Source organism: Polypterus senegalus, chromosome 10 (genome assembly GCF_016835505.1).
Source record: "Polypterus senegalus isolate Bchr_013 chromosome 10, ASM1683550v1, whole genome shotgun sequence".
Classification (NCBI taxonomy): Eukaryota; Metazoa; Chordata; class Cladistia; order Polypteriformes; family Polypteridae; genus Polypterus; species Polypterus senegalus.
The window spans coordinates 74,430,110-74,456,716 of NC_053163.1; the positions used below are offsets into that span (position 1 = coordinate 74,430,110).

Below are 26,607 nucleotides of genomic sequence, written 5' to 3' on the forward strand. Positions count from 1 at the left end.
ATACGTTTACTGCCTTGGAAAGGTAAACAGGTTCAAAAAAGACATCAGCCGTTCTCGGTACATCTGTTTTTTTCACTGTTCCCTTCTGATTATCAGTACAAGGCTATTGGTAATCACACCAGTGACTTCAGGGACATCTGATATCCATAAGGCCTAAGGTTGCATAACAGTCGATTATAAAAACAAAAATACTGTAAAATGACAAGCAGTGAGCATAGATATATAATACTTGCAAGTACATATCAAACACATTGTATATGATTGTATATATGCATACGTATACATATTTCTATAATATATGTTGCATGCTAAGTATAGTTTGTATTAATTTCTTTTTTTTTGTATATTTGTCAACAGTTCTGAGGAGACATACAAGTACGGATTTCATTTTACTACATAGAAACCACAATAAACTTGATGATTTATTTAAGTGATACAAATAAATATCTCCTAAAGTAAGATTAGGCTGTAGATTTTTAATAATCTTCTCCTTCCCCTCTTTCAGCAATAACATGCAGTCTGTAGAAAAATTGGAGCACGACGAACATATCATGAAGATCATTGACGGGTTGTCCTTTGATATGAATGTAGAACAAATCAGTGAGAAGCTTTGGAAAAGACTATTCTTTCTTATAAAACTGATATAAATATGTTTCTGTTTTACAAGTCTTTTATATTTTATTTTGGGAATCGCAAACAGGTTAAAAAGAAGGCCAGCACGACCCTGTCACACATCAGCCATCATTTGTTGCTGAAGCTTCAGCTTTTGTTATCAGGCTGCAGCTTAAGACTCTGACATCTCAAAAGCAATAGATGTAGGAGTTCTCTTATCCCCAGTGCTACTGTATACTGTATAAACATTTTGAATTCCAGTAGCAACACAGACTGTGATATACTTTTGTTGTTTACAGTGACCTGTTATAATTCAGTATCCTTTGACACAAAAATTCAAGCTGTGTATTTTGATTGTAAAAAATGTATATAATTTCTTGCCCCTTGACTTATTTCATTCATCTGTGAAATCATGTTTTATGTGTATATACCTGCAAATTTCCCTCTGTGATAATAAAGCCTACCTGTTGTGCCTTAGGATAAAATGGCAGAATGATGTGTATGCTATTTTATAGCAAGTATTTCTATCACAAACAACATCTCAAGGTGCTCTTTAAATTATTTCAATTGTTTCCACTGTTGGAGCAAAGTCAGGTTAAGTAACACCATGTCAGGGGTGACATTTACAGGTGTACAGTGTCTTAGCCAATAGGAACGCATATATTTATACATAATTATTTTTACTATTCACATGTACTGTATAAAAACACAAATCCTTGTTTTGGTTTTGGTTCATATTAAAATATATATTTATATGTTTAGTAATTTTAGGAGTATTGCCGTTTTTCAACTTTATTTAAATCTAGCAAAATACCCGCGCTTCGCAGCGCAGTAGTGTGTTAAAGAAGTTATGAAAAAGAAAAGGAAAAATTTTTAAAATAACGTAACATGATTGTCAGTGTAATTGTTTTGTGACTGTTATGAGTGTTGCTGTCATCAAGGATTTGATTATCATTATTTCTTTCAATCCGGTTCGTATTTGGAGGACGTGTTATGTTAAAGTTACATTCCGTGTCTGTCAACTGTTGTAAAGATAACAGGTTTCATTCATCGAAGTGTTCACTACCCAAATCGCTACTCATGAATCTAAGATGTTTAACAGGCATTCCCGGTATTAACTTATGGATTTGCCTGCGAATATTTAGTATTTAGCGGCAGCGTGTCTATGAACTTGTGGAATTGCTTGCGAGTATTTAGCGGCAGCGTCTCTATTAATTTGTGGATTTGCCTGCAAGTATTTAGCGACAGCGTGTTGTGAACGCTGGCCCGGACACACGCAGACGGACAACATATTTTGCCCAACACACTGTTTATTTACACTTATTTACAATATAAAAGTCCAGTGCACACTCACACGACCCCAGTGCCTCTGCACCGATTTCCCCAAAGTCCAGGGTCCACAGTCCTTGTGCCTTTCTGGCCGCCTCCCGTCCTCTCTCTCCAGTTCAGTCTTTCTGCCTCCCGACTTCCACCGCTGACTGGAGGGAGGCGGCCCCTTTTATGGGGAGCCGGATGGGCTCCAGCTGCTTCCCGGCACTTAACGGTGGCCACACCCCTGTGTGGCGGAAGTGCCGGCTGCGCACCCGGAAGCCGTCCGTGTCTCCCCAGTCGCCCCGCACTTCCTGGTGTGGCGGAAGTGCCGGGCTCCCGGAATAAACAGGCACTGGGGCGCCGCCTGGCGGTGGCCACGGGTCCCTACAGGGCTGGGCTTCCAAGCACTGTACCCGAGGCCCCCTGTCTAACCAGGACGGACGCCCCCACTCGGTCTGGAGGAGGCATACGCCCTCCTCCGGTCCTCTAAGGCGTCCCAGCCGGGCTCCATCCCCGGCCAAGGGCCACACGGGATGAACCGGCATCGGGGCGCCGCCTGGCGGTAACCACGGGCCCCTACAGGGTAGGGCTTCCATGCCCTCGACCCGTGGCTCCCAATAGAACCAGGACGGACGCCCCCTCGCGGTCTGGAGGAGGCACAAGCCCTCCTCACGTCCTCCTGCGCCCCGCGCTCCCGGCCGGGACCACAGTGTCTATTAACTTGTGGATTTTTCTGCGAGTATGTAGCTACAGTGTCTCTATGAACTTGTGGATTTGCCTGCAAGTATTTAGCGATAGCGTCTCTATGAACTTGTGGATTTGCCGGCAAGTATTTAGCAGCAGCGTGTCTATTAACTTGTGGATTTTTCTGCGAGTATTTGGCGGCAGCGTCACAAAGTTGTTTTCGTCTACCTGCATCAGAAAATATACCACAACGTCTGCCACGCCTCCTTTTTACTGTTTTTGCACAGCTTGGATTGCTGCTGTCATAATCGGTTTGAGTCTCATGGTTTGTTTCAATTACGTTAGTATCTGCAGGACTTGTGTTGAAGTGACATTCGGCATCTGTCAAGATCTGTCGATAACTTCGCATCCACCTTTTGAGAGTTGAAACATTCATAAACATCAAAGTGTCCACTACTCAAATCGTCACCTGTGAATCGAAGATGTTTAAGAGGCATTGGCGGTTGTCGAAAGGTGTAAAATATTTGGCCATTTCGGTACACTTGAAAGCGACAACTGAACAATTCAGCGGCAGCCATCAACTCACATGCAGAACCATAGGTGAAGGGCTTAAGCATTTCACTCTTATAGTGCTCCTGTGTAGTATAATTATCTCCTGTACTGTCATCAGTCCACACCTTGAACCTGTCCCAATCATTCAATACATAAGACACAATGTTCCTCCGGACATCAAGAGTGAGCCTGATATGGCCGTGCAATATGTAACAAAGAGAATGGAAAAGATAGGTCCCATCTCCAGGCATGGAAACCACTCGGTAAGTGACAGTTCTTTGATCAATGGTGATCACCTCAATAGACATGTTAATGGGGGTACGGTTGGAACGGTAAAAGAAATGGGTACCTGAACAATGTAAACTTAAGTCTAAAATACCTACACAATAACTATAATCATAATAAATGAACAATAAAACAGCGGAGAAGCCGTGGATTAAAAAAAAGGCTGCAGTTATCAGCATAATAAAACAGTGGAGAAGCCGTGGATTAAATAAAAAGGCTGCAGTTATTAGCAGGGAGACATGAATCCCGTGGCGAAGCAAGGAAGGGAATGAAGAGGCCGGAGCGACGGACGGCCTTATATGGGCAGGCAGCCAATTACGTGGAAGGCGTGGGGATGGGGGACACATCACCGCCTCACACGGTGACCGAGCTGAAGGCTATGGACGTATGTATGTACGTAAGTAGGATTCAGTTATGACCGTTACACATAAAATTTCGAACTAAAACCTGCTTAACTTTTGTGAATAACCTGTAAGGAATGAACCTGCCAAATTTCAGCCTTCTACCTATTATTCTTAGAGCAGAAGTTGCAGAATTAGTGATGTGTGAGTCAGTGAGGTCTTTGCCTTTTAGTAAAGGAAAATATTCATGCATATTAATGTGACATTTTAAAGTGCAGCTTGTACTATAGGTGTATTTGGTAACAAACTTTTTAGAAAAGCAGTTTCATTGAAAAGCTTCTGCAAAACATACTCTAAAGTTTTAAGTGGCAGAAATGCAAAATGTCTTCTAATTTTTGTTGAAATTTTGACACTTTTACATAGGGAGTTTGTATCATATAATAAATTTGCATTACAAAATACAACACTAACATTTGTGGGCTCTTTCTTGCACTATGAACTTTTTCCTACCACTAATACATTTTTTTTTCCTATAATTTTACATTTACAGACTATCTTCCAAATAATTTTTGGCTGTAAAACTATATCCAAGTTTCAGATACCCTAATGTGTGAGGAGTGCTGATTAATTGGATTGTTTGCTGCACTATTGTTGTTATTTTATATCCTAACTGTGGATGTCAGCTTACTAACCACAGATGCAGTGGTTTTCAAAAAAATGAACAGCAAATATGTTCGTCATTGATCAGCAAGCTAATAAATCTTATACTGTAAGCTCACTGTGCTGCTGGGTTACTTGTGTGACATGGCATTTATTTATTCAGTTTTCTACTTACCATTACTACAATATAACAAATTAAAATGGTTTAATAGGTACAGTAACTTTAACACTTTATTCAAACCGTGAATTTGACACTTTAAAACTTCTACAGAACCAGAGGCATTCATTTCTAAGGAATAAATTGTAAGAATGAAGCTATCAAGAACTACAGTCCTTCTCTCTACTCCTCAAAGAAGACTTCAGAGTATAGAAGAAATCAAAATGAATTTCATCACATAAAAGCCTGATGATATTCACTGTAAAAGTGAGCTTTACGTACACATTAAAAAATAAAATCCACAACAATTCCATTACACCATACAAGAAAAACAGTTTAGTTAAGGAACCGTCATTTTCATCTCTTACACAAAGACCATCAACCCTCCAAAACACAATCAATACTACACACATATAATTTGGATTTTAAATCAATTCCCGTTAAAGTGCTATTTCCTATTCCCCAATATTCACAAGCCCTTCCAACTCTCTTTAGCTGCTGTTAAACCCCACTTCTCAGGAGCTCTCTTAATTTTCCTTTCTAGCTCCTCTTCCCAAATCTTTTTTACCCTCTGCATATCTCTGTTCACAAACCTCTTTATCAGGATACACCTGGCATCCCATATGGACTTCTTTGCCAGGATAATAGTAAGCCATATCAAACAGGCTTCTCTTGAACTTCTGCCATTTCCAGCTAGACTCTCTCCTTTTAAAATTAAACCATAGGACAAAACATCCAAATCTTTTAACATTATCAATAATCCTTTCACATTCACAGATGCTCCCCTGTCTTTAGTTCCCCTTTCTTATCTCTCATTGCTTTCAGAACTGTATTATTACGCATCCCCTTACCAATCTTAAAAGAGCCAGATGATATTCACCTTTGTCTCAGCCACCCTGACAGACACAAATACCAGTACCTGCATAAGCCAGCTTTTTCAACTGCTCTTCTCTGACTCAACAGCACTGTTTGGGAGGTGTTATCAACAATTTTGCTGAACTCTAGCTCATATTGTTACAGAAGAAAAGAGCTTCACAATCTGTTCGGCAGTTGATTAAGAAAGCATTTATACTGATGTATGCAGTACCAGCTCTGCTAGAGTAGTTGGATAACAGCCTTTTATGTCTTTATGCATTGAGTATGCAAATCAAATAACTAACTATAAGCACTCAGAAGACTTCCTAAGAAGTGAAAAATAGCAGTGTGTCCTAAAATGAACACTCTACTTGTGCACAAGGACAGGTAATATGACAACAAAATGCTCTATTGGCAGAATTTAGAATAACAAACTACCTTAAATGAGGCTTTTACTATAATTTAACATTACCAAGCGAGCCATGTAACCTTGAAAATGCTGCTGCATGCCGTTAGTAGTGAAAAGTTCTCAGCTCAGTAGGGCTGGGATTGGTGACCTGACTGACTGCAGTTAGTTTGTAAAATCAGGATATATTAAAATCGCAGTTCCTACCAGGGATGCTTCTGGACTAGGCAGTCAAAGATACAAATTGTATAATTTAAAGATAACCTTGAAATCTATTTTAGATATCTTACAATCTCTAAATGTTAATTTTGCTTACCATACAAACACTCCAAAAATGACTATAGATCATTACACAAGGCTTCACAAAAATGATGCTATATTATACTATAGCAAAAGCTCAGTTTCTTAGCTACTTAGAATAATAAAGTGCAAAATACACCAGAGCAGACCTTGTCAGACATAGGCCTGATTTCACAAATAATTAACACAGCAAGGCATCTCTTCGGTGTTGAGATTTGTTTGCTTTTTGTTTTGCTACTAAATTATAAAAAATGTGTATTGAAATGTACCGAACAGAAGATAGAATTTTAAGGTAAGGTTCATCTACTTAGGAAACAATTTACCGAAGAGTACTGATGTACTGTATATTGTATGTTGATTAGCACATGCAAGCAAGAATATCAATTTACTTTCTACACGTGACAGTATTGACCCTATAAAATAAAACTCTAGATGGTCTTAAGTGATCAGTGTTACTGCTCCAGCAGATAGATTAAACACTGGCATGGGCACTGTCTTTTTGGAGTTTGCATGTTAATAAATTTATCAGTGTGTGCTTGCCTTTGGATGCTCTGTTTTTCCTCTCATACAAAAAATGTACAGGTTAGTTTGATGGCTGACGCTAAATTGGCTGTAAATGTGACCTACAATGGACTGGCATCCCATTCTGGGCCGTTCCCTACCCTGTCTGCAATGCTGGTGGGGTCAGCTCTGTCCACTGCTACACTTAGCTAGATCATGCTGGTGTAAAAAAAGATGGATGTGTTTAGAAAATGGCTTGTACAAATTGCTTTTATGTCTGTTAGTTTTGATATTTAAACATTAACATAAATAATATTTTTACTATTTAATAAATTGGTTATGTAAATTATAAAAGGGGTAAATAGACCACACTGTCATAGCTGATGCAGGATTTTTTTCATAACAGTTTCATCTGGGCCCAGCACCTGCCAGAAACTGATTATATATGTGTGTATATATATATATATATATATATATATATATATATATATATATATATATATACAGTAATCTCTCGATCGGGGTCTGGAACGCGTTCCAGACCCCCGATAGGTGAAAATCCGCGAAGTAGAAACCATATGTTTGTATGGTTATTTTTATATATTTTAAGCCCTTATAAACTCTCCCACCCTGTTAACATTATTAGAGCCCTCTAGACATGAAATAACACCCTTTAGTCAAACGTTTAAACTGTGCTCCATGACAAGACGGAGATGACAGTTCTTTCTCACAATTAAAAGAAAGCAAACATATCTTATCTTCAAAGGAGCGCCGTCATAAAGGAGCGCGTCAGGAGCAGAGAATGTCAGAGAGAGCGCTCGCAAAGAAAAGCAAACAATCAAAAAATCAATACATGCTTTTAAGTATACAGAAGCACCGCGATAAAGCGGCATTTTGTAGAGGAGCGTCCGTGTCCTCTGTGCAAACAGCCCCTCTGCTCACACCCCCTCCGTCAGGCAGAGAGAGCGAGAAAGATAGAGAGAAGCAAACAAGTACAGCGCGGGAAGCATATCTTATAGCATTGCGGAGTTTTAGTTAATATGCAATACATGCTCTGATTGGGTAGCTTCTAAGCCATCCGCCAATAGCGTCCCTTGTATGAAATCAACTGGACAATCAAACTGAGGAAGCATGTAACCTAAATTAAAAGACCCATTGTCCGCAGAAAGTGGCAAACCAGCGAAAAATCTGTGATATATGTTTAGATGTGCTTACATTTAAAATCCACGATAGAGTGAAACCGCGAAATATATATATAATTTTAATATTTGGCTTGCCTTACTTCTCAGTCCGTAATCTCAGGCAGCTCACCTGTAAAAAAAATATAGGAGGAGGGTTTTAGACGCACAGTCACAGATAATGAGTGAAATGTGACATTTCTCCTCAAGCTGAACCACATAAGGATTAGTATCATTTAAATTGCTATACTGTGTAAATATCTGTAAGCTTTGGATCTCACCAAGCTCCTTTTCCAATGTGCTTTGCTTTGGTTTTTGACTCGGCTTCTGTTAGGTATCTGCAGTTGACTGTGGGGTTGTGTCCCTGTAAGATATCCATTGACATGTTTAAACAGTTACTGAACAGTGTGCCCATCCTCATTCCAGTGTAATTATCTCTGTTACGAGGCTAGCTCTGTCTAAATGTAAAGGCCCTCTTTCCAACTCTGCTTTGTAATGTTTTAGGGAGGAGTTACTCTATCAAAAATAATCAAAAGCTACAGAATATGGCTGCCCTTATTGGCTACAGCACTTCTTTTTCAAATGGAGAGCATTTTGGAATCTTGGACCTTTCTCTTTCTCTCTTATCTATGTATTTAATGGTTTTAGTAGGCTAATGGGGATGAGAAGAATGAATGAGCATACTGAAAAGAGAAAAAGATTTAATACTGTATATTATAATAATCTGCTTTAGAAGAACACAAAGCAGAGAACAATGCTAAGTTTCACTCTACCTTCCATGATTAGTCCCTGTCTCGTGCCCAGTGCTGTCAGGATAGGCTATGACTCTTATCATCCTGAAATTGTCTAAGCAGGTTTAAGAAGTGCAAGTAGAATCTCAGAAATTGTCAGATGTATAAATTGTAATCCTCTTGTCTTCGATCCCTTTGTTGCACAAAGAACTTTTTCCCCACTTTTTATTAGTACTTCACTTTCTTGTTAAAATTCAGAGCTCTTATTTTAGTTTTTCTCACCCAGTAGCCAACTGTCAATGAAGCGTACACAGAAAGATTTCTAAAAGCTAACATAGTACTGTTTGAACCAAATCAAGGTGAAGCAACATGGTTCTCTATCAAAGAACTGAGAATGATTGATGAACCAGTCCTGTTGTACATTTTAGCTAAAGGTCAGATTGTGCTGGGGACTATATTGTGCAATGTTAAACAGCCTGTCCATCCAGACTGTGTAATTACAGAATAACTATACATCTCAAATTCCACCCAAAAGCAGGGCTATAAAATTAAAAGGCTACAATGGCCAGAAGACAGTGTGGTAGTGGAAATACCTGATATGTAAATCAGTCTGGAAAAGAAAGACTGAAAACTGCTAAAGAGAGCACGAAGAAAACTTCAAGATCCATGTGTGTAAATTGCACATAAAAATTAGAAAACAAATTCACAAGTAAGCATTGGTGATTCCTCCTAAAATTCATACTAACATTACTTCACAGACAGTCTCTTCTATCATATACTACAATAGCTTTTTAAATGATTTTTTTTAAATAGTATAGTAGTAAATAGCCTCATGAACCCATGTTTGCTTTTCCCCTGCCTAGCTTGTTGGATCAGAGCGTCCACACTACAGTCCTTACTTGAAGAAGCAGGTGGAAAGTGAGTGAGAAATTTCATTATGAGTAACTTTTAAGACACAAAATACAAATAAATTAAATAAATAATCCATCCATTTTTAAAAGCCACATTTTCCATTTGAAGATCACAGTGAACCAATGCCAATCCAGACAGAATCCGACACAAAGCATGAATGATATCCGAATGGAGCTCCAGTGATCACTGAGTGCGCCCACAGTTACTCGTAATGTGCCAGGGGGCAGCAATACCTACATGGCTAGAAGTAAGAGTGATGATGCCCATTTCCTTGGCTTCATGGCTTTGTGTTATCAATTTTCTGACTCTGATTATTCCAAAGTCTGTAGTTGCTTAGAATATTGCATTTTAGTTGTTAGCAGGAAGGAGTCTGGAATTTCACTCTATACTTTTAATTAAAGTCTAAGTCTTACTATGATTGATCACTTTGAATGACACTAATGGAAATAATACATTTCAAGATGCAAACCCATTTTTATTATTCCAATAAAATACAACCTCAGATTCCTAGACTTGACTCCACCAGTCAAACGTGTTTTTCTCTTTGAATGCTAGGCCTTACTTGCTATCCAAAGATAGTGAAATAATAAAAAAATATACTATCATTAATCTGTCATTCTCACAGCACTCTTTTAAAGGTTCCTCATTGATTTACAGTGTATAATGCTAAGGAAGAATAGTTAAAAAGTTATTTCTATTCTGAAAACAGCGTGCAAATAAACATATACCTTTTTTCCATTACAGATACATGTTGCACTTCCATATATAATGCTATTAGAGTTGTCAAAAGTTTAAAAATATCAATAGGTATCTGTTTTTATCATTTTTAAAATTGTCTCATTTTTTATGTTATTGATTCTACAGCCTACATTACAAATACACTTATAGTTCCTTCTGGCTTTTGACAATTGATCCTTATAGACTACCAATGGACATGGCATTGCAGTCACATTTTTTTATAGTATCTTATTTCTAAATTATGGAAAGTATAGGCTTGTAAACTGTTGCGTTTGAAGTAGGGATGTAATATTTGCTGTTTTTCTAGAGATTAAAGTGTTTCTTTTTGTAGACAATTAAATGTTTAGCACATTAAGAAGGGGACTGCAATTATTTTTCTCAGCAGGCCAGTTTTATTCTGCACTGTTCAATTGGGGTAACACTCTTGAGCATTAGAGCTCTGTTGAACCCTCACTGTGAAGTGTGCTTTACTTTCTTTTGTTTTATTATGGGCCATTTTAAAATTATATTCCTTTACATTTACTACGTAATCTAATGCAATATAAATTTTCAGTGCTCAATTGCAGAAGCAGTGGCGCTACTCCTCCATGTGCTCATATACTCAATGTATTATAGTAGAAATAGAATTATGGGATGGTGACTAAAATGAAAGTTGATTGGATTTGGCTGGCTGTAACGGCTACCTCATGGATGGGGCCTACATTTGTGCAGCAGCGTGCTGCATCTTCTTTTGAGTTGTATCAATAAAAGCTTTGGCTAGCATAGCAATGGTTGTGATTTGATCATTTTTTTTCCTCTGGTGATGGCCCTGTTTTGCTGAAGTTTCTTCATACTGTGAGAGAAACTAGCTCAAAATTCAAATCTGCCTATATAAGATTATGACTGTGGGTGGATGAGAATTGTAGTTTAGAGGATGGGCTCTAATCCACTTTAAGGTTAACGCCAAGTCTGTTGACTACTACTGTAATTAATTATTCCTATGCTTTAATGATGAAATTTTCAGTTATATGTTTTTGCAAAAATTTTAATGCATACAGAATTGTAATTTATTTATATACATGTTTACTGAGTTATATTATATACTGTATTAGGTATTGAAAATGATAGCAAATTTCAATACTTAGTTTTCTTAGTACTGAATTTTAAAATGTTTGTATTGTGACAACCCTAAATGCCATTACATTAAATGAAGTTATGACTTGCTCAGTTGGAGGTTGAATTTTGTTTTGTTAAGTTCGCCTTCAATGTATACAATGTTATTTTCTACATTGTACAAGTTTGATTTGATTGTATAGAATCTTCAAATCTCTCTATTATATAAAAAAATCTTGGGCTGAGACGTGATTTTCTTAGTGACACTTTAATGTCCGCGAAACAAGGAGGTCAGCTGCTGTACAGGCTTTTAAATGTTCAAAGCACACAGCACAAGCAGCAGCAGCAGCAAACCAGCTGATCGAGCATAGAGGAGGTAAACAGAATGTATTTGTTTCCCATTGTATCACTGTTTAAGAGGGGGATTTGTAGGAGCGAGGCAAGTACATTATTGTTTATCATGGCACTAGAGAATGGAAATGTGTTGGTCAGACGAGAATTTCATTGTACCGTCTACATATGACAATACTACTACTACGAACAACTGCTGCTATTCTCCCATTTTCTAAAATTAAGGTAGCGAAATTGTCCCACTCTGGGGAACTGAATATAACCTCTGATGGACTGGCTTTCTATTGAGGGATTTTTTCTGCTTTGTTTCCAACGCTGGCAGGATAGGCTCCTGCTTCTTATGACCATGAATTGTCAAAGTAGAAAATGGATAACTAGTTCCTAATTTTTTCCTTGGAATTTCAAAATAAAATGTATTATTGCTATTATTATTATTAGTAGTAGTAGTAGTAGTACAAAGCCAACCGTAAACTTACAGCCTAGTTCTTTACAAGAATTTAGTTACTGTTTGATTGATATATTTAATTGTTTTACTCATAACTTTTCATTTTGTGGCTATTTCAATTTACTATACAAGAGTATGTGTAAATAAATTTTCATATAAATTTCAAAGCAGTATATATCACAGTCAATAGTAAATGCACAGTGAAAAGATTATTATATTTTTAAAAAGGCCATATGTTACCCATGGTAGGTACTGTGGAGCCCCTTTTAAGTCTCAGCATGTTTGTACTTCTAGGATAACTTCTTACTGTGGTGGGCTGGCTCCCTGCCCGGGGTTTGTTTCCTGCCTTGCGCCCTGTTTTGGCTGGGATTGGCTCCAGCAGACCCCCGTGACCATGTAGTTAGGATATAGCGGGTTGGATAATGGATGTATGGATGGATAACTTCTTATTCCCTCAGAAACACTTCCAAGCCATAAGTTAGCTTGTCCCTTGATAAGGAAAACTGGGTCAGAGTTTCCTTCTAATGAAACCTGCTGTTTCTGCAAGCCTACTGCAGTCTGTCCACAATATGCAGCAGAGTGCCCAGCACCATGTAAGTCTCCTCACTGTCCCAACTATCAATCACATTATATATGCTCATTTCATTCTGACTTGTCATTTTCTAGATCATCATTTTCAAGGGTTTAAAAATAAAAGAACACTTCATTGAAAAGCTACTTGTTAGAAATAAAATCAGTATAATACTGACCTCTCCAACACTGATGTCTCTGGTGTTACGCATTTTCATGATTTTCTTATAGGCAGACATTAGTAAAGCTCCTTTTAATCGTGTCCCAGTACGATAATTGAGAGCCCACATGAGAGTGAAAGACAAAGAACGTGTTAGCTCCACTAGACATACTGAAGCAGCCAGAAAGAGGCCATATAGGAGATGCGATTCAGACCTTTGAGAATATTCCAGCAAACTACGGATCACAACAGCCTGAAAAAAACAAAAACAAAAGATCTGATGATAAGTCCAAGGAAATGCAAGCATGAAATACTGATAATACAGGAAAAAAAACAAGAAAATGTAGTGGTTGTTCCCAAAAAGGCCCAAGGTTTCTGCTAGAGTAAATATAAAATGTCCTTCTACCAGGACAGTAGATGGTTGTAGTAAATCAGCAGTGAATCAAGTACATTTTGTCCTTTTTTAGCAGAGGTTTATGCAGTGATGGTGATGAGAGGGTAGTGCTGAGTGCATTTTTGAAAAAGAGAAGTGTGGAGTAAACCTGACAATTGAACAACTCCACAAAACACAAACTGTTTTCTTGAACATCACACATCATTTTCTACATTGCTGTTCTTGTTTCTTGACATGCTTCTGCTGAATAATTTGTTGGCTAAAAGTCCTCAGTGTGAGTGTGTCAGAGAGAGGATGAACAGCATTGTTCATAATGGCACTCAATTTTGTTTTAATTCTCTCCAATGCTATGAGTTCCAGGGGGTCTAGACTGTGTCCACCACTGAGCCTGCCCTTTTAATCAGCTTGTTGATTCAGTGGGCCTCCTTTGAAATGATGTTACTAGCCCAGAACACCAGAGCATAGACAATCACACCAGCCATACAGTAGAAGATGTAAAAGATATCGCTTCCCATATTAAAGGAACATAGTCTCCTAAGGAAAAAGAGACTGCACTGTTCTTTCTTATATAGCTCCTCTGTGTTCCGAGACTAGTCCAATCTGTCATTAACGTGGACCCTCAAGTACTTGCAGGAGGACATCTCCTCTACATCAACTCTCTGAATAGTGAACGGACATAGATACTTGTTTGGCGCAGTGAAAGTCGATAACCAGTTCCTTGGTTTTGCTGATGTTAAGATACAGATAATTCTTTTTGCACCATGAAACAAACTCCTGTACTTTGTCTCATCCCCATTATCAATAACATCATACCGCAAGTGCAGAATCATCTGAGAATTTCTGCAATTCACACAGTGTTGTACCAGTGTTGCTCACATCCTTATCAGAGACACAGTCTCTAAGCCTCACAAACTGCAGTCTACCTGACAGATAGTACATTATCCAGGGCACCACAGGCTCATCCACCTGCTTATCTCTGAGTTTACAACTTAGCAGAGATGGTTGGATTGTATTGAAGACACTGAGGAAATCCAAAAACATAATCCTCACAGTGCTGCCGGCTTTGTCCAGGTAAGAATAAGCCTTGCAAAGCAAATAGATAATTGCATCCTCCACTCTAATCTTTGTTCGACAGGCAAACTGCAGTGGGTCCAGATGGTCTACCATAAGAGGACTCATAGTCCAGAACAAGTCTCTCAAAGGTCTTCATGGTATGAGGTGTAAGTGCCACTGGCCTGTAGTCATCAGGTGAATAGGTGCCTCCCTTCTTTGGAACAGGAACAATGCAGGAGGTTTTCCACAGCAGTGGCACTTTCTGTAGACTCAGGGACAGACTGAACAGGTGACAGAGGACACCCCAAAGTTGGTCAGCACAGGCCTTAAGAACTTGAGGACTGACTCCATCTGGTCCTGTGTGTAGCTTCTTCAGTTTTCTCCATTTTAGGTCTCATTTATGGACAGTCCACACTGATGGACAGAGGTGGACTTGTCACTGGCCATTCCAGTTGATGTGCTAGGAAGTTGTTGTTGTAGTGAGGATGGTGTGGGAGACTAGTAATTGGAAAAAGGTGGCTGGTTGGACTGTTAAAAAATTGGTTCAGGGCATTAGCCTTGTCCACATCCCCTTCTATCACCTGAGCCCTGGATTGCTTGAGTTCAGTAATTATGCCCAGTCTATTCCAAGCATCCTTCATGTTAATCTGTGTGAGTTTGTTTTCTATTTTAGCTTTGTAAGCTTTCTTTCCTTCAGGTTTTTCTTTAGCACGCACCACACGTCCTTCAGAGCCTCTTTGTTACCGGATTTGAATGCACTCTTTTAAACTATGAAAAAGTAGGAAAACAATAATATTTGTACTATATAATACTGTGTCTTTCACTGCTACTGCAGTATTGGAATATCTTTTGGCATTTTGTTTTATTGCACCAATTCTAGGTTGAAGCATAAAAAATAATTTGAGATAAATTCTTAAACCACTGCATCTTACAAAACACAGACAGAACCAATGCCATGTATCAAATCTGGATTTTCAATCAGTCAGTGAATGTTTATTTTAGAAAGAAGCAGCAACAGCCCCGTGACCCAAGTGAATTAAGCAACTTTCATAATGGGTTGACCAATCATTAACAGTATACACCATCACATTGTAGTACTAATACAAGTACACTCAGGAGTTGTCCCATGGGGTCTGCAGCATAAACAAATAATTTGAAATATTGCTCATAGATTTGTTAGTGAATAGTACGGCCTTATTGGTGATTCAGTATCTGCCCCAAAGTAAGTGTAGATGAGCCTCCAGATTTGAGGTGACCATCATTTTCAGTTTTAATTGTAACTAAAACACTTTGCTAGCAACATTCCATGAAGGAAGAGATCCAAATGATAAATGCAGGACTTTCACATTAGACAAGAAGAATGAAACATGGACTTGTGTGCATTAAATGAATTGATGCTCAAAATGAAGGTGCACAATCCTAAGGATGATTACCAATTTGATTTGATTAGTAAGATTACTTGACAATAAGTGAGTCAAACACCTTGTAGCATGATGGCACTCACATTAGATATGGTTTGTTATTATTAAAGAATATCAGCAAGAAGTTAGCTTTAAGTCAAGCGCTACAGGGATGAGCTTCATACCTGACTCACTTTAATGTAGAGATGAATATGATAAGCATAAGAGAGGCAAATTAACATTGTTGAAAGCCCAATGAAAAGGTAGAGATTTTAAGAAGCAGAACCTTCACAAGGCTTCTTAGTGACAGGCAGTAGAGGACTGCACTCTTCATCAAACATGATGGATTTATGTTGTGGAGCTCTATTAGCATTTCAAAATATTTTTATGAATATATGTTTCGTGACATAGTGTGCCTAAGGATATCCAGGATCAGCATTCATGAGCAGGTCATTTAGGATACAAACGAGTGTCACAATTTAATCATAAACCTTTCATCTTATGAAGTTATTCTTTAAATTGTTGCATTTAACTATGTTGGCATCACAAGTTGATGTCATCAGCTTCACCATTGTGTGGGCTGGCTGATGTCATTGTCACATCTTGCTACAGACATATCCCATAGCATTTGTGTGCCTGTGGTGTCATGTTTTGCTTAATCTGGGAAAACGTGTTTCTCTGATAGTTTTTTTGTTCAAGCTCAACTTTGATCTTGTCTGTTGTCTTCTGGCACCTTATGTATCAACCATTGCTCTGTCCAGAGTGCTTTACTTGTTTTGAAGCATAAAACACTTATGTCACACTCTAGCAAAAAGTCTATTTTTTTAAACATTGAAACAGTTGTAATGTAGGTGAGGTAAAAATCCCAAATCAAAAGGTTTAAAGATATGATTATAAGGGAAGAAATGTTATGTTGCAGCATTTCTGGACAGAACCGTTTAAAGAGAGCTGATGAGTTAAGAGGAGGCTGCCACAAGTGAAGAGCCAGACTGATACTAAGCTTAAATAAAAGAGCAGTATCTCCTCCCCACTGGCTACAGATATACTGTATTATTGGCTAATATCACTGAAGGCTACAGAAAACTTTTAAATCTGAAATTATAGCAACAGGTTCAGTGGTTTTGTGAATGTGATAACAATTCTGTAGAAAACCACTTACCGAATTGATAAAGCCAGCAACTGTACACAACATCAAGGAAAATATGGCAATCAGAAACCGAGTTCTACAGAAACGCCATATCACACGAGTCAGCGAGGCTCCTTCTTTTCCTTTCTTGTTCACCTCTTTATTCCACAGAAGCTCAAACCTGTCAAAAAGGAGACATAATGAGTTTCTTTGCTATATTAATCATTTTCACCAAGATATTATTCCTTTTAGGTGATAGCAGTTACATTATTTCACCATCATGGATAGAATTTTAAAATGTCAACTCCAGGGTCAAGTATTATTTAAAAAAAATTAAAAGAAAGTAGTTTCTCCTCTTAGATATATTTAGCATTAATGAAGGTTTCTGTTTAATGGGAGTATTGTTTGACTAGGATGCTCTCTCTACTTCTTAGTCCATTATGGACATTGCACTAAAGGCCACCTACTTTAACTTGAAAACATCTCTCACCATTGGTGTCATAGGGGAATCATTTTTTGGTTCTACAAGTCCAATTTATATGAAGGTTCCAGAAAGAACCATTATTTGTTTATATCTGTAATAGGATCCATGAATAATCATAAATAGATATTAATCGATTTGTGATGCACACTTAATGGATACCATAACACAGGCCTTGCTCAAATTGTCTTGATCTGTCAGTATCCTGCTCTGTAGTCTACTACACATTCAAGGTTTCTGTTATGTCTATATATTAGGAACCATTTCAAAGCAAAAAAAAAATAAAAAATTCACACGCAAGGAACCCTTCCTGGGCGGCACGGTGGCACAGTGGTAGCACTGCTGCCTCGCAGTTAGGAGACTTCCCGGGTCCTCCCTGCGTGGAGTTTACATGTTCTCCCCGTGTCTGCGTGGGTTTCCTCCGGGTACTCCAGTTTCCTCCCACAGTCCAAAGACATGCAGCTTAGGTGCATTGGTGATCCTAAATTGTCCCTAGTGTGTGCTTGGTGTGTGGGTGTGTGTGTGCGCCCTGCGGTGGGCTGGTGCCCTGCCCAGGGTTTGGTTCCTGCCTTGTGCCCTGTGTTGGCTGGGATTGGCTCCAGCAGACCCCCGTGACCCTGTAGTTAGGATATAGCGGGTTGGATAATAGATGGATGGATGGATGGAACCCTTCCCAGAAAAAAATGGTTCTTTTTCAAGTAATGGTTCAATGAGGAACCACACAACCTAGTAAAGTGCCTTTATAGGACCAATATTTTTAAGAGTGTACCAAGAGGCAGTAGCATTGTCATCACAAAACACAACTACCACTTTTCATCTGTGGTACATTTCCTTGAAGTTGCCTCCATTACTGATGTCTTGAGCAGGATGTGTTCACGCTATCACTTGCCATTCATACTTGCAGGGCAGGCATCCTCTTACTACTCTCAGTTCACCTACACTCCATGTTTAGATCTTTTATGTCTGTTCAGCTGACTCTCTGTCTAAATCAGCTTACCCATACATGGTAACCAGTTTACAGCAGGCTACTTTTATTTACTTGATTGCACATAACATGCACAACTACAAAGATAATTTTGCACCAAGATACTTTGTTATCAGATATACTTATGAACAGCATCTAATTTAAACATAGTGCTTTTTATGGGTAAGACATCTAGCACAGATGTTTAACAACTATTTCCTATTCAACTTCACACTAAGTACGCCTGGCCTTCCAGTCATACCCACCCAGCTTTTTCTGGAATTCCAAACTTGAGTGGTAAAGTCTCTCATTGGGACTACTGAGTCAGCACCATATTCACTCTCTTTTGAGTACTATATCCAAATCTGTCCAAAAATACTCAGATTACCTCTTAGGTATATGATTGTAGCACAAACACATTTTTTTTTTCTTCACAACTGAAAGTGGCATACAGGTAATTCTTTTTTCCACCAATTCAAATTACACTTGTAAAGCACCATGGCAGCATCAAGAGACTTGACTGGGGTTTCTACTGCGGGGAAACTGCAGCAAAATGGTTAGAAAATTTTCAGCCAAGAGGTAAGGTGTAGAGAATTGAGTGTGACTATATCTATCCTATCCAATATTTTTCTGCCACATGAGTTTATGCTACTTCTGGACCAGAGGAATTATGTTGCATGCCCTAAGAGATTGTTTCTGTTGTAAACATCTTGCATTTCTGGGTCCGTTTCACCAATTGCTCTCACTCAGTGGGCATCACACCTGATCACCACCCATCATTTTGTGACTGGAAGCCCACATGACTGCCTCTTAAAAGAGAATGTTGAAAATCAAAGCTTAAACAGCCAGAAACAAAGCTGCACTTGTATTGGACTGAAAGTGTTGAATAGATTTCAAAAGGCCTGAGGTAAATATTAACAAAACCTTAATTAGAACCATTTTTAACTAGAAAGATAACATAGTTGAATAGCCTGGCAAAAATCCACCTAAGGGCAGCAGGGATTTCTTTATAAATTCTTTTAATAGCAAACCACACTGCATGTGCTTGCAAAATGAGCTGTACGTTTTCAAACCAATACAACTACATAATAACATATCCCCCTGTGGACACCTTCTCAATAAGTATAAATTAATGATCAAACATGACGTTTTACAGTTGATTTCTAATCTAAATACTGCTTAAAAAGTTAATTTTGCCACAGTTGCACAGTCCATATTTTGTCAAAATGAATGCCACTTTAATGATTACTTTGTCAAATGATTGCCACTTTAATGATCATGTCAAGTCCACGCCAGTTGAAGGAAAACCTCAAGTATTCTCTCAAGGAGTCTAAACAGACTTCTTGGCCATCCTTCCAGATACTTTCCTTTCCAATCTAGAATTTATAATTTTAAAAAGGTTTATGCTTTCACACATGTCATTCATTCATTCATTCATTCATTCAGAACAGAGCAACATGATCATGATAGGAAGATCCAAACTCAACGCTGTGAATTGTTGTTTAATTATAAAACCTGAAGAGTTCAGAGCAGCACTAGGGTAGCACAGTGCATGGTTTTTTTTTATAAAACAGACAGAGAAAACATGCAACACTGGAAAAAGGAAAGGACCTGTAGAGCAGAAAGTCACCAGTCACCAGAGGAAGTTCAATTCTAAATACATTAGGAATGCAACGGGTAGGTGTGACAGTTTAGGTGAGGCAGGGCTGTAATATATGATGAACTACATGATGTTCCACCAGGATGCTATAGGAAGGAGAATCGGCAGGTCCTGGGGTGACTGACCTATTTTCTTATTAGGAAAAGAGGAACACCTGTTTGCTCTCCCTAAGACTCTTACTTGCAGGAGAAGCTGGGATTAGATTGCTTTCCTATCTAACCAGTAGGCCACAGCTCATGAGATGAACAAAGGCAGTGGAGATGCTTGCTTGGAGACTCAACCATTGTACTAAATGCTCACAGATGATGAAACACAAGAAGCCTCAAGGAAGAGTTCTATCTTAGGTACCCAGTACCAAAAGATACCAACAGGAGGTTTACAGCCACCTTGAGCCAGAGGTGTAATTGTGTCTGCAATGAGGAGGAGAGTTTGTGGTGAAAACAGTATGATCAGAGTCAAAAGAGGGAGAGAAGGACAGAGAGAGAAATTGAGAGAGATTCTGGGCGGCATAGGGGTGCTTTGTGAGAATTAGTGTGGTGCCTTGTTCAGTATGGATTGGTTCATGGTATCAAAACTGTATTATATTAAAGTCATAAAAAGTGCTAATACACCCAGACACACTGGAGAATCACAGCTGCTGACCAGTTCAAGCCTTGAGTTTAGTCCTCCATAACATTCCACACTCCAAACTTCTGGAGGGTCTGACATCTTCTGGAGAAGACAACAGCAGTGAGAGCACCACAGCCAACTGCTGCTTTCACTTGTATCAACTTTTATAGTGGGTCTCCCTGAAAAGCCTGATTGAGAATTGCACTTATGTTGTATAGTTGAAATAAATGTACCATGCAATCTTGTTAGTTTTTCCTGTTTTCCTTTATTCTCCTTCTTTCTCTCCTCATTATCCTCACCTCTCCTCACAGCACCCTCTAACTCCTGACTGATTACATCAATATCCCACAACTTAATGTTTCATTAATGCAAGGTATGTATACAATTATTATTTGTGTTGTGATTGTTATTATGGTGGGGAATTTGTCACCATTGTGGCTGTGACGCAGCATTCTAATTGCATTCCCAGCATTGAACCTGGTATCATCTGTGGAGACGATGCACCTTGCTTCTCACACTATGTATTCTCTTTGTTTATCCATCCCTTGTGTGCTTAACTTTGTATACCATACAGTATATTACTTTGTTTGATACCTTTGGCCCCATACAACCATTTTCAGTACAGTCAGAAAGCCATAAGAATTCTCTTTCCAATTATATATCTTACAATAATACACTGTAATATTTCTTTCTGTTATCCATACTGACCTTCAAAAGATCATTTCTGCAAAGAATTTCTATTTTGTATCTAAATTCATCTAATTCATGGGCAGTGCTGTGGTAGTGCTGCTGCCTCACAGTAAGATGACTGGTGTTTGCGTTCCAGGTCCTCTCTTTGTCCAGTTTGCATGTTCTCCCCAAGTCTTTGTGGGTTTTCCAAGTGAGTGTTCCAAGTTCCTCCCACTGTCCAATGCCATGCAGGTTTGGTGAATTGGAGATGTTAAATTGGCCCTTGTGTGTGTTTGTTGTGTATGTGTGTGCGTGTTTCCATTATGATGTACTGGTGCCCTGTCCAGAGTTTGTTCCTGCCTTGTTCACCAGCACAGGTTCCAGGTTCCATGTGCAAACCTGGTCTTGATAAAATGGGTTAGAAATTGACATAACATTTCCTTCATCCTTTATGAACCAGCTTTTTTCATTACTGGGTGACTGGGGCCCATAGATCATCACAGAAGTATCAGGCAAAAGGCAGGAGCCAACCTCAGATGTCAGTCTGTTACAGGGAATGTTCACATATACTGTATGTTCGTTTTTGTGGGCTCAGTTTAGGCTGATTAACCTGACATGTATATGTTTGGGAAGTGAGAAAAAACTCAAGCACTTAGACAAAAACCTACACAGACACCGAACGAACACAATGGAATGACACCGTTAAGGGTTAGATCCGGCTCCCTGAAACAGTAATGACCACTGTACCATCATATTAATTATTTTTTTCTTTAATACATCATTTTTAATAGTTTTGGACATCTTCACTGCACATTAAGTGATAAGGAAAGATTAATGCCTTAAACTAACAGTTTCCCAGAAATTACTGGGAATTGAAGCCAAGTGCACAGGGCCTGGATTTCCCTTCATGCACAACCGGCAGCTGCAAAGGATGCAGTGGGGGTCAGAAGAAGGATAACAGAACACAAGTTAGAGAGGCCGAGCAGGCTGAGGATGGAGCTCATCTTACTTTTTACAAGGACACTAAAGCCTAACAACAACATGATAACCTCATGCTTTTGCATGACATACAATGGTATAGTATTTTTTTCTTATTATTTTATAAGTAGCCTGCTTTATGTATTCTTTTCATCATTCACATTTTGCTAATTGTTATTATATAGCATACACTTTAGAAACTTCCTAAAGGTTGTTAAGGTTTCTGCTTCAACTACATGTCTCTGTAGTTTGTTCCAGAAGTGCTTTCTGGCGTCAGTCCTATATACACCTCTCTTTGATTTTGACTGATGTCCTCAAGTATGTGAATCACCCTTAAACAGAAAGAATTCTGATGGACCTGCTTTATCAATGCCTTTAAAGATTTTGAAGATCTAGATTAAATCCCCCACACATTCTCCTCTGTTTGAGACTAACTAGGTTTAATTCACTGAGTCAGAGTACAACATCTCCTTAATTCCTGGGGTCAGGTTTATAAAAGTTGATCACACACAAAAAGAGGCTTGAAATGTGATTACACAGCTTTCCATGAAAAAGTCAGGACTTATAAAATAAAACTTGTCATGAAAGCTTGTGTATGTTTACAGCACTCTGAAGTATCCAATCACAGCATTTCGGAGCAAATGGGAAATGATGACACCCTTGATCAAGTTAGGAAAAGAAGCCAAACAAGCTAAATGACAACTCATGCATATGACGATTCACTTTAGCAAGCTGTTCTTGTAATGTGTGCAGCCGTGACACAGGCCCGGCCTTAGGCATAGGCGAAGTAGGCGACCGCCTAGTGCCCCGGCGTCCGGGGAGCCCCGGATCGACAGCGGCCAGGCCCCCGGCCCGCCCCTTCCCTCGCATGTTTAAATCACGTGGGCCAACGGGGGCGTGTCCAGGTGGGCGGCTGTCTATAAAAGCGGAGCGGTTTGAGTCAAGATCTATATGGGTCAAACGGGCGAAAAAGGGACGCAGGGTGATGACCTCGTAACGTTACAAGAAAACGTCTCCTTGGTCTAATTTTCACGCATTTCGCAGAGCTTCCAGGGGGGCTCTGGACCCCCCTTTCGCCTAGGGCCCCATAATACCTAAGACCGGGCCTGCGTGACAAATATATTAAACCTCAAAGTGATGAATATTATGTACATTCTCTGTTTTAGTACCCTTACCCTAACCAATGCTGTGTATTTTCACTAAAGAACTTTGCTGTTTTTTGTCAGTTTACATAGGTTACTTGTTCACACTTCCACGAATTTGAAGCCAAAGCACAGTAAAGACAGATGTGGTTCATACCCTTCTTACAGAAAGATATAAATGTCGTTGCCTACAGCCTATATAATGTTTAGACTAATGCTTTGACAAAACATTGTTTGTTTGGCACTGCTTGAAGACTATGCAAGTGGTCATATATGAAGGGAATGGACCAGTCAGATTTTTTTTGCTCATGATGATTATTGGCTTATGATCTGGTTTAGACTTTCAAGAGACCTTCTTTCTGAACTATGTGCTGAGTTGGTCCTGGCATTTGAAAGACTCGCTGGCAATCTGGGAACAGGAACTTTCCTGAGGGAACTGGCCAATAGGCCAGGAGTATCTCAGCCAAGCTTCAGCTTCATCATGCCCGCTGTGCTGGAAGCCATAAACGACTGATGAGGTGCTCCATTCAGTTTTCGTATGGATTGGTTGTTCATGCCAACATAAGAAGGCAATTTGCAACAGTGTGCAGTTTGTAATGTAATCATGGCAGTTGACAGCACTCATATTGCAATAAGGATGCTTTACAAAAATGCTGTTGTTAACTGTAAGTAGCTACGTTCCATTAACAAGTCATCCGACTGGCAAACACTGTGGCTCAGTGACCTGGTGCAACACAGGATTCAGTTACTTTGTGGCAAGGTACCATTAATCAGGCAACTTGTTCATATTGTTGTCTGTGATGGCTGGCTTGTTGGTAAGGTAACTAGCTCAACCCTTAGTTTTTTATATGGCTTGTACTATTCATTGTAGCAGCATTAATGGCATTACGTGCCTAGGTGATTGTGGCTACTGCTCAGAACCTTATGTCACGAGAGGAAACTCTACCAGCCAATGGACGTCTACACATTTGTGCGAAGTTCATTAGCATACAGTAGTTCATATATGGTTGTTTTAGTGTAGCCACTTGTGTGTGTTTCAAGTTGTGTTCACATAAATATATTTACAGGATGGTTGTGTGTGTGTGTGTGTGTTTTAGGTAAATTATACAGAAGAGTGCTAATACCAGTTTTTACAAATCATATATTTTTTTGGGATATGCATTTTCCTCTTTTTTAGGGTATGCATATTTTCACCCTCTATTCAACACAAAGTTTTATGAATGAAACCCCTGGGGGAGCTGTGCTGCTGCAGTATGTTTTTCACGTAGAATAGATCGATTTACCTGAATTACATAGTATAATCTCTCAACTGAAACCCTCTACCTGCGACCTTGACCCAATACCAACAAGGTTTTTCAAAGAAGTATCAGGCGTGCTAACTGACAATATTCTTGACATAGTAAATTCGTCATTAGATATCGGGGGTCTTCCCAGACTGTCTTAAGACTGCTGTATTTAAACCCCTACTCAAGAAAAATAATCTTGACCCCTCTGCTTTTGAAAATTTTAGACCCATCTCTAGCCTGCCCTTCTTAAGTAAAATTCTAGAAAAGGCAGTCATTATGCAGTTAAATGACCATCTCAATAAACATGCTATTCTTGATAAATTTCAGTCAGGTTTCAGAACAAATCACAGCACAGAAACTGCACTTGTTAAAGTAGTAAATGACATGCGGGTAAATGCAGACAGAGGCCATTTATCTGTTCTCATCCTCTTAGATCTGAGTGCTGCATTTGACACCATTGATCACAATATTCTTAGAAATCGCCTTAGTCAATTGGTGGGCCTCTCTGGCAGTGTCTTAAATTAGTTTGAATCCTACCTGGCAGGTAGAAAATTCTTTGTGAGTTGTGGTAATCACATCTCAAAGACACATGATATTCTATATGGTGTACCACAAGGCTCTATCCTGGGTCCGCTGCTCTTCTCAATCTACATGCTTCCGTTAGGTCAGATTATCTCAGGTTACAACGTGAGCTACCACAACTATGCTGATGACACACAGCTGTACTTATCAATAGCACCTGATGACTTTGACTCTTTCGATACACTAACACAATGTCTTACTGGTATTTCTGAATGGATGAATAGTAATTTTCTCAAACTAAATAAAGAGAAAACTGAAATTTTAGTAATTGGCAATAATGGATTCAATGAGGTTATCAGAAATAAACTTAATGCACTAGGATTAAAAGTTAAGACGGAAGTAAAAAACTTAGGGGTAACCATTGACTGTAATCTGAATTTTAAGTCGCATATTCATCAGACCACTAGGACAACATTTTTTCACTTAAGAAACATAGCTAAAGTTAGACCTCTTATATCATTGAAAGGTGCTGAGAAATTAGTTCACACTTTTGTTTTCAGGAGACTAGATTACTGTAACGCACTCCTCTGAGGACTACCCAAAAAAGACATAAATCACTTGCAACAAGTGCAGAATGCAGCTGCTAGAATCCTAACTGGGAAAAGAAAATCCGAACACATCTCTCCAGTTTTGATGTCACTACACTGGTTACCTGTGTCATTCAGGATTGACTTTAAAATACTGCTTATGGTTTATAAAGCCTTAAATAATCTCGCCCCATTTTATATATCGGAATGTCTAACACCTTATATTCCAAATTGTAACCTTAGATCCTCAAATGAGTGTCTCCTTAGAATTCCAAAAGCTAAACTTAAAACAAGTGGTGAGGCGGCCTTCTGCTGTTATGCACCTAAAATCTGGAGTAGCCTGCCAATAGGAATTCGCCAGGCTAATACAGTAGAGCACTTTAAAAAACTGCTGAAAACACATTACTTTAACATGGCTTTCTTCTAACTTCACTTTAACTTAATACTGATACTCTGTATGTTCAATTCATCATAATAACTATTCATAGTGGCTCTAAAATCCGTACTGACCCCTACTCTCTTCTGTTTCTTTTTCCGGTTTCTTTTTGGTGGCGGCCTGCGCCACCTCCACCTACTCAAAGCATCATGATGCACCAACATTGATGGATTGAAAGCCAGAAGTCTACGCGACCATCATCATCAAGTCCTTCCATGAAAACCAATCCAAAGATGACTGTTTCATTTATGTTAGGTAGATTGCCCAGAGGGGACTGGGCGGACTCTTGGTCTGGAATCCCTGCAGATTTTATTTTTTTTTCTCCAGCCTCTGGAGTTTTCTTTTTGTTTTTTCTGTTCACCCTGGCCATCGGACCTTACTTATTCTATGTTAATTAATGTTGACTTATTTTTATTTTTCATTGTGTCTTCTATTTTTCTATTCTTCATTTTGTAAAGC

At 38.9% G+C, this 26,607-nt stretch overlaps 1 protein-coding gene across 4 annotated transcripts in view; it reads right to left on the bottom strand.

The window, feature by feature from the left end:
- The window catches only part of LOC120537216 (multidrug resistance-associated protein 5-like), a 163,805-nt gene that overhangs the window by 83,167 nt on the left and 54,031 nt on the right, over positions 1 to 26,607 (bottom strand). For 3 of the 4 annotated variants that reach the window (XM_039765980.1, XM_039765978.1, XM_039765979.1), the window contains 2 exons: positions 16,848 to 16,995; positions 12,861 to 13,094 (listed from right to left, as the gene is read on the bottom strand). In XM_039765980.1, coding sequence (XP_039621914.1) covers positions 12,861 to 13,094; positions 16,848 to 16,995 — 382 coding nt within the window. Of the gene's footprint in view, positions 1 to 8,123; positions 8,191 to 12,860; positions 13,095 to 16,847; positions 16,996 to 26,607 lie in introns of those variants that run through there. The other variant, XM_039765981.1, reaches the window with a different exon arrangement.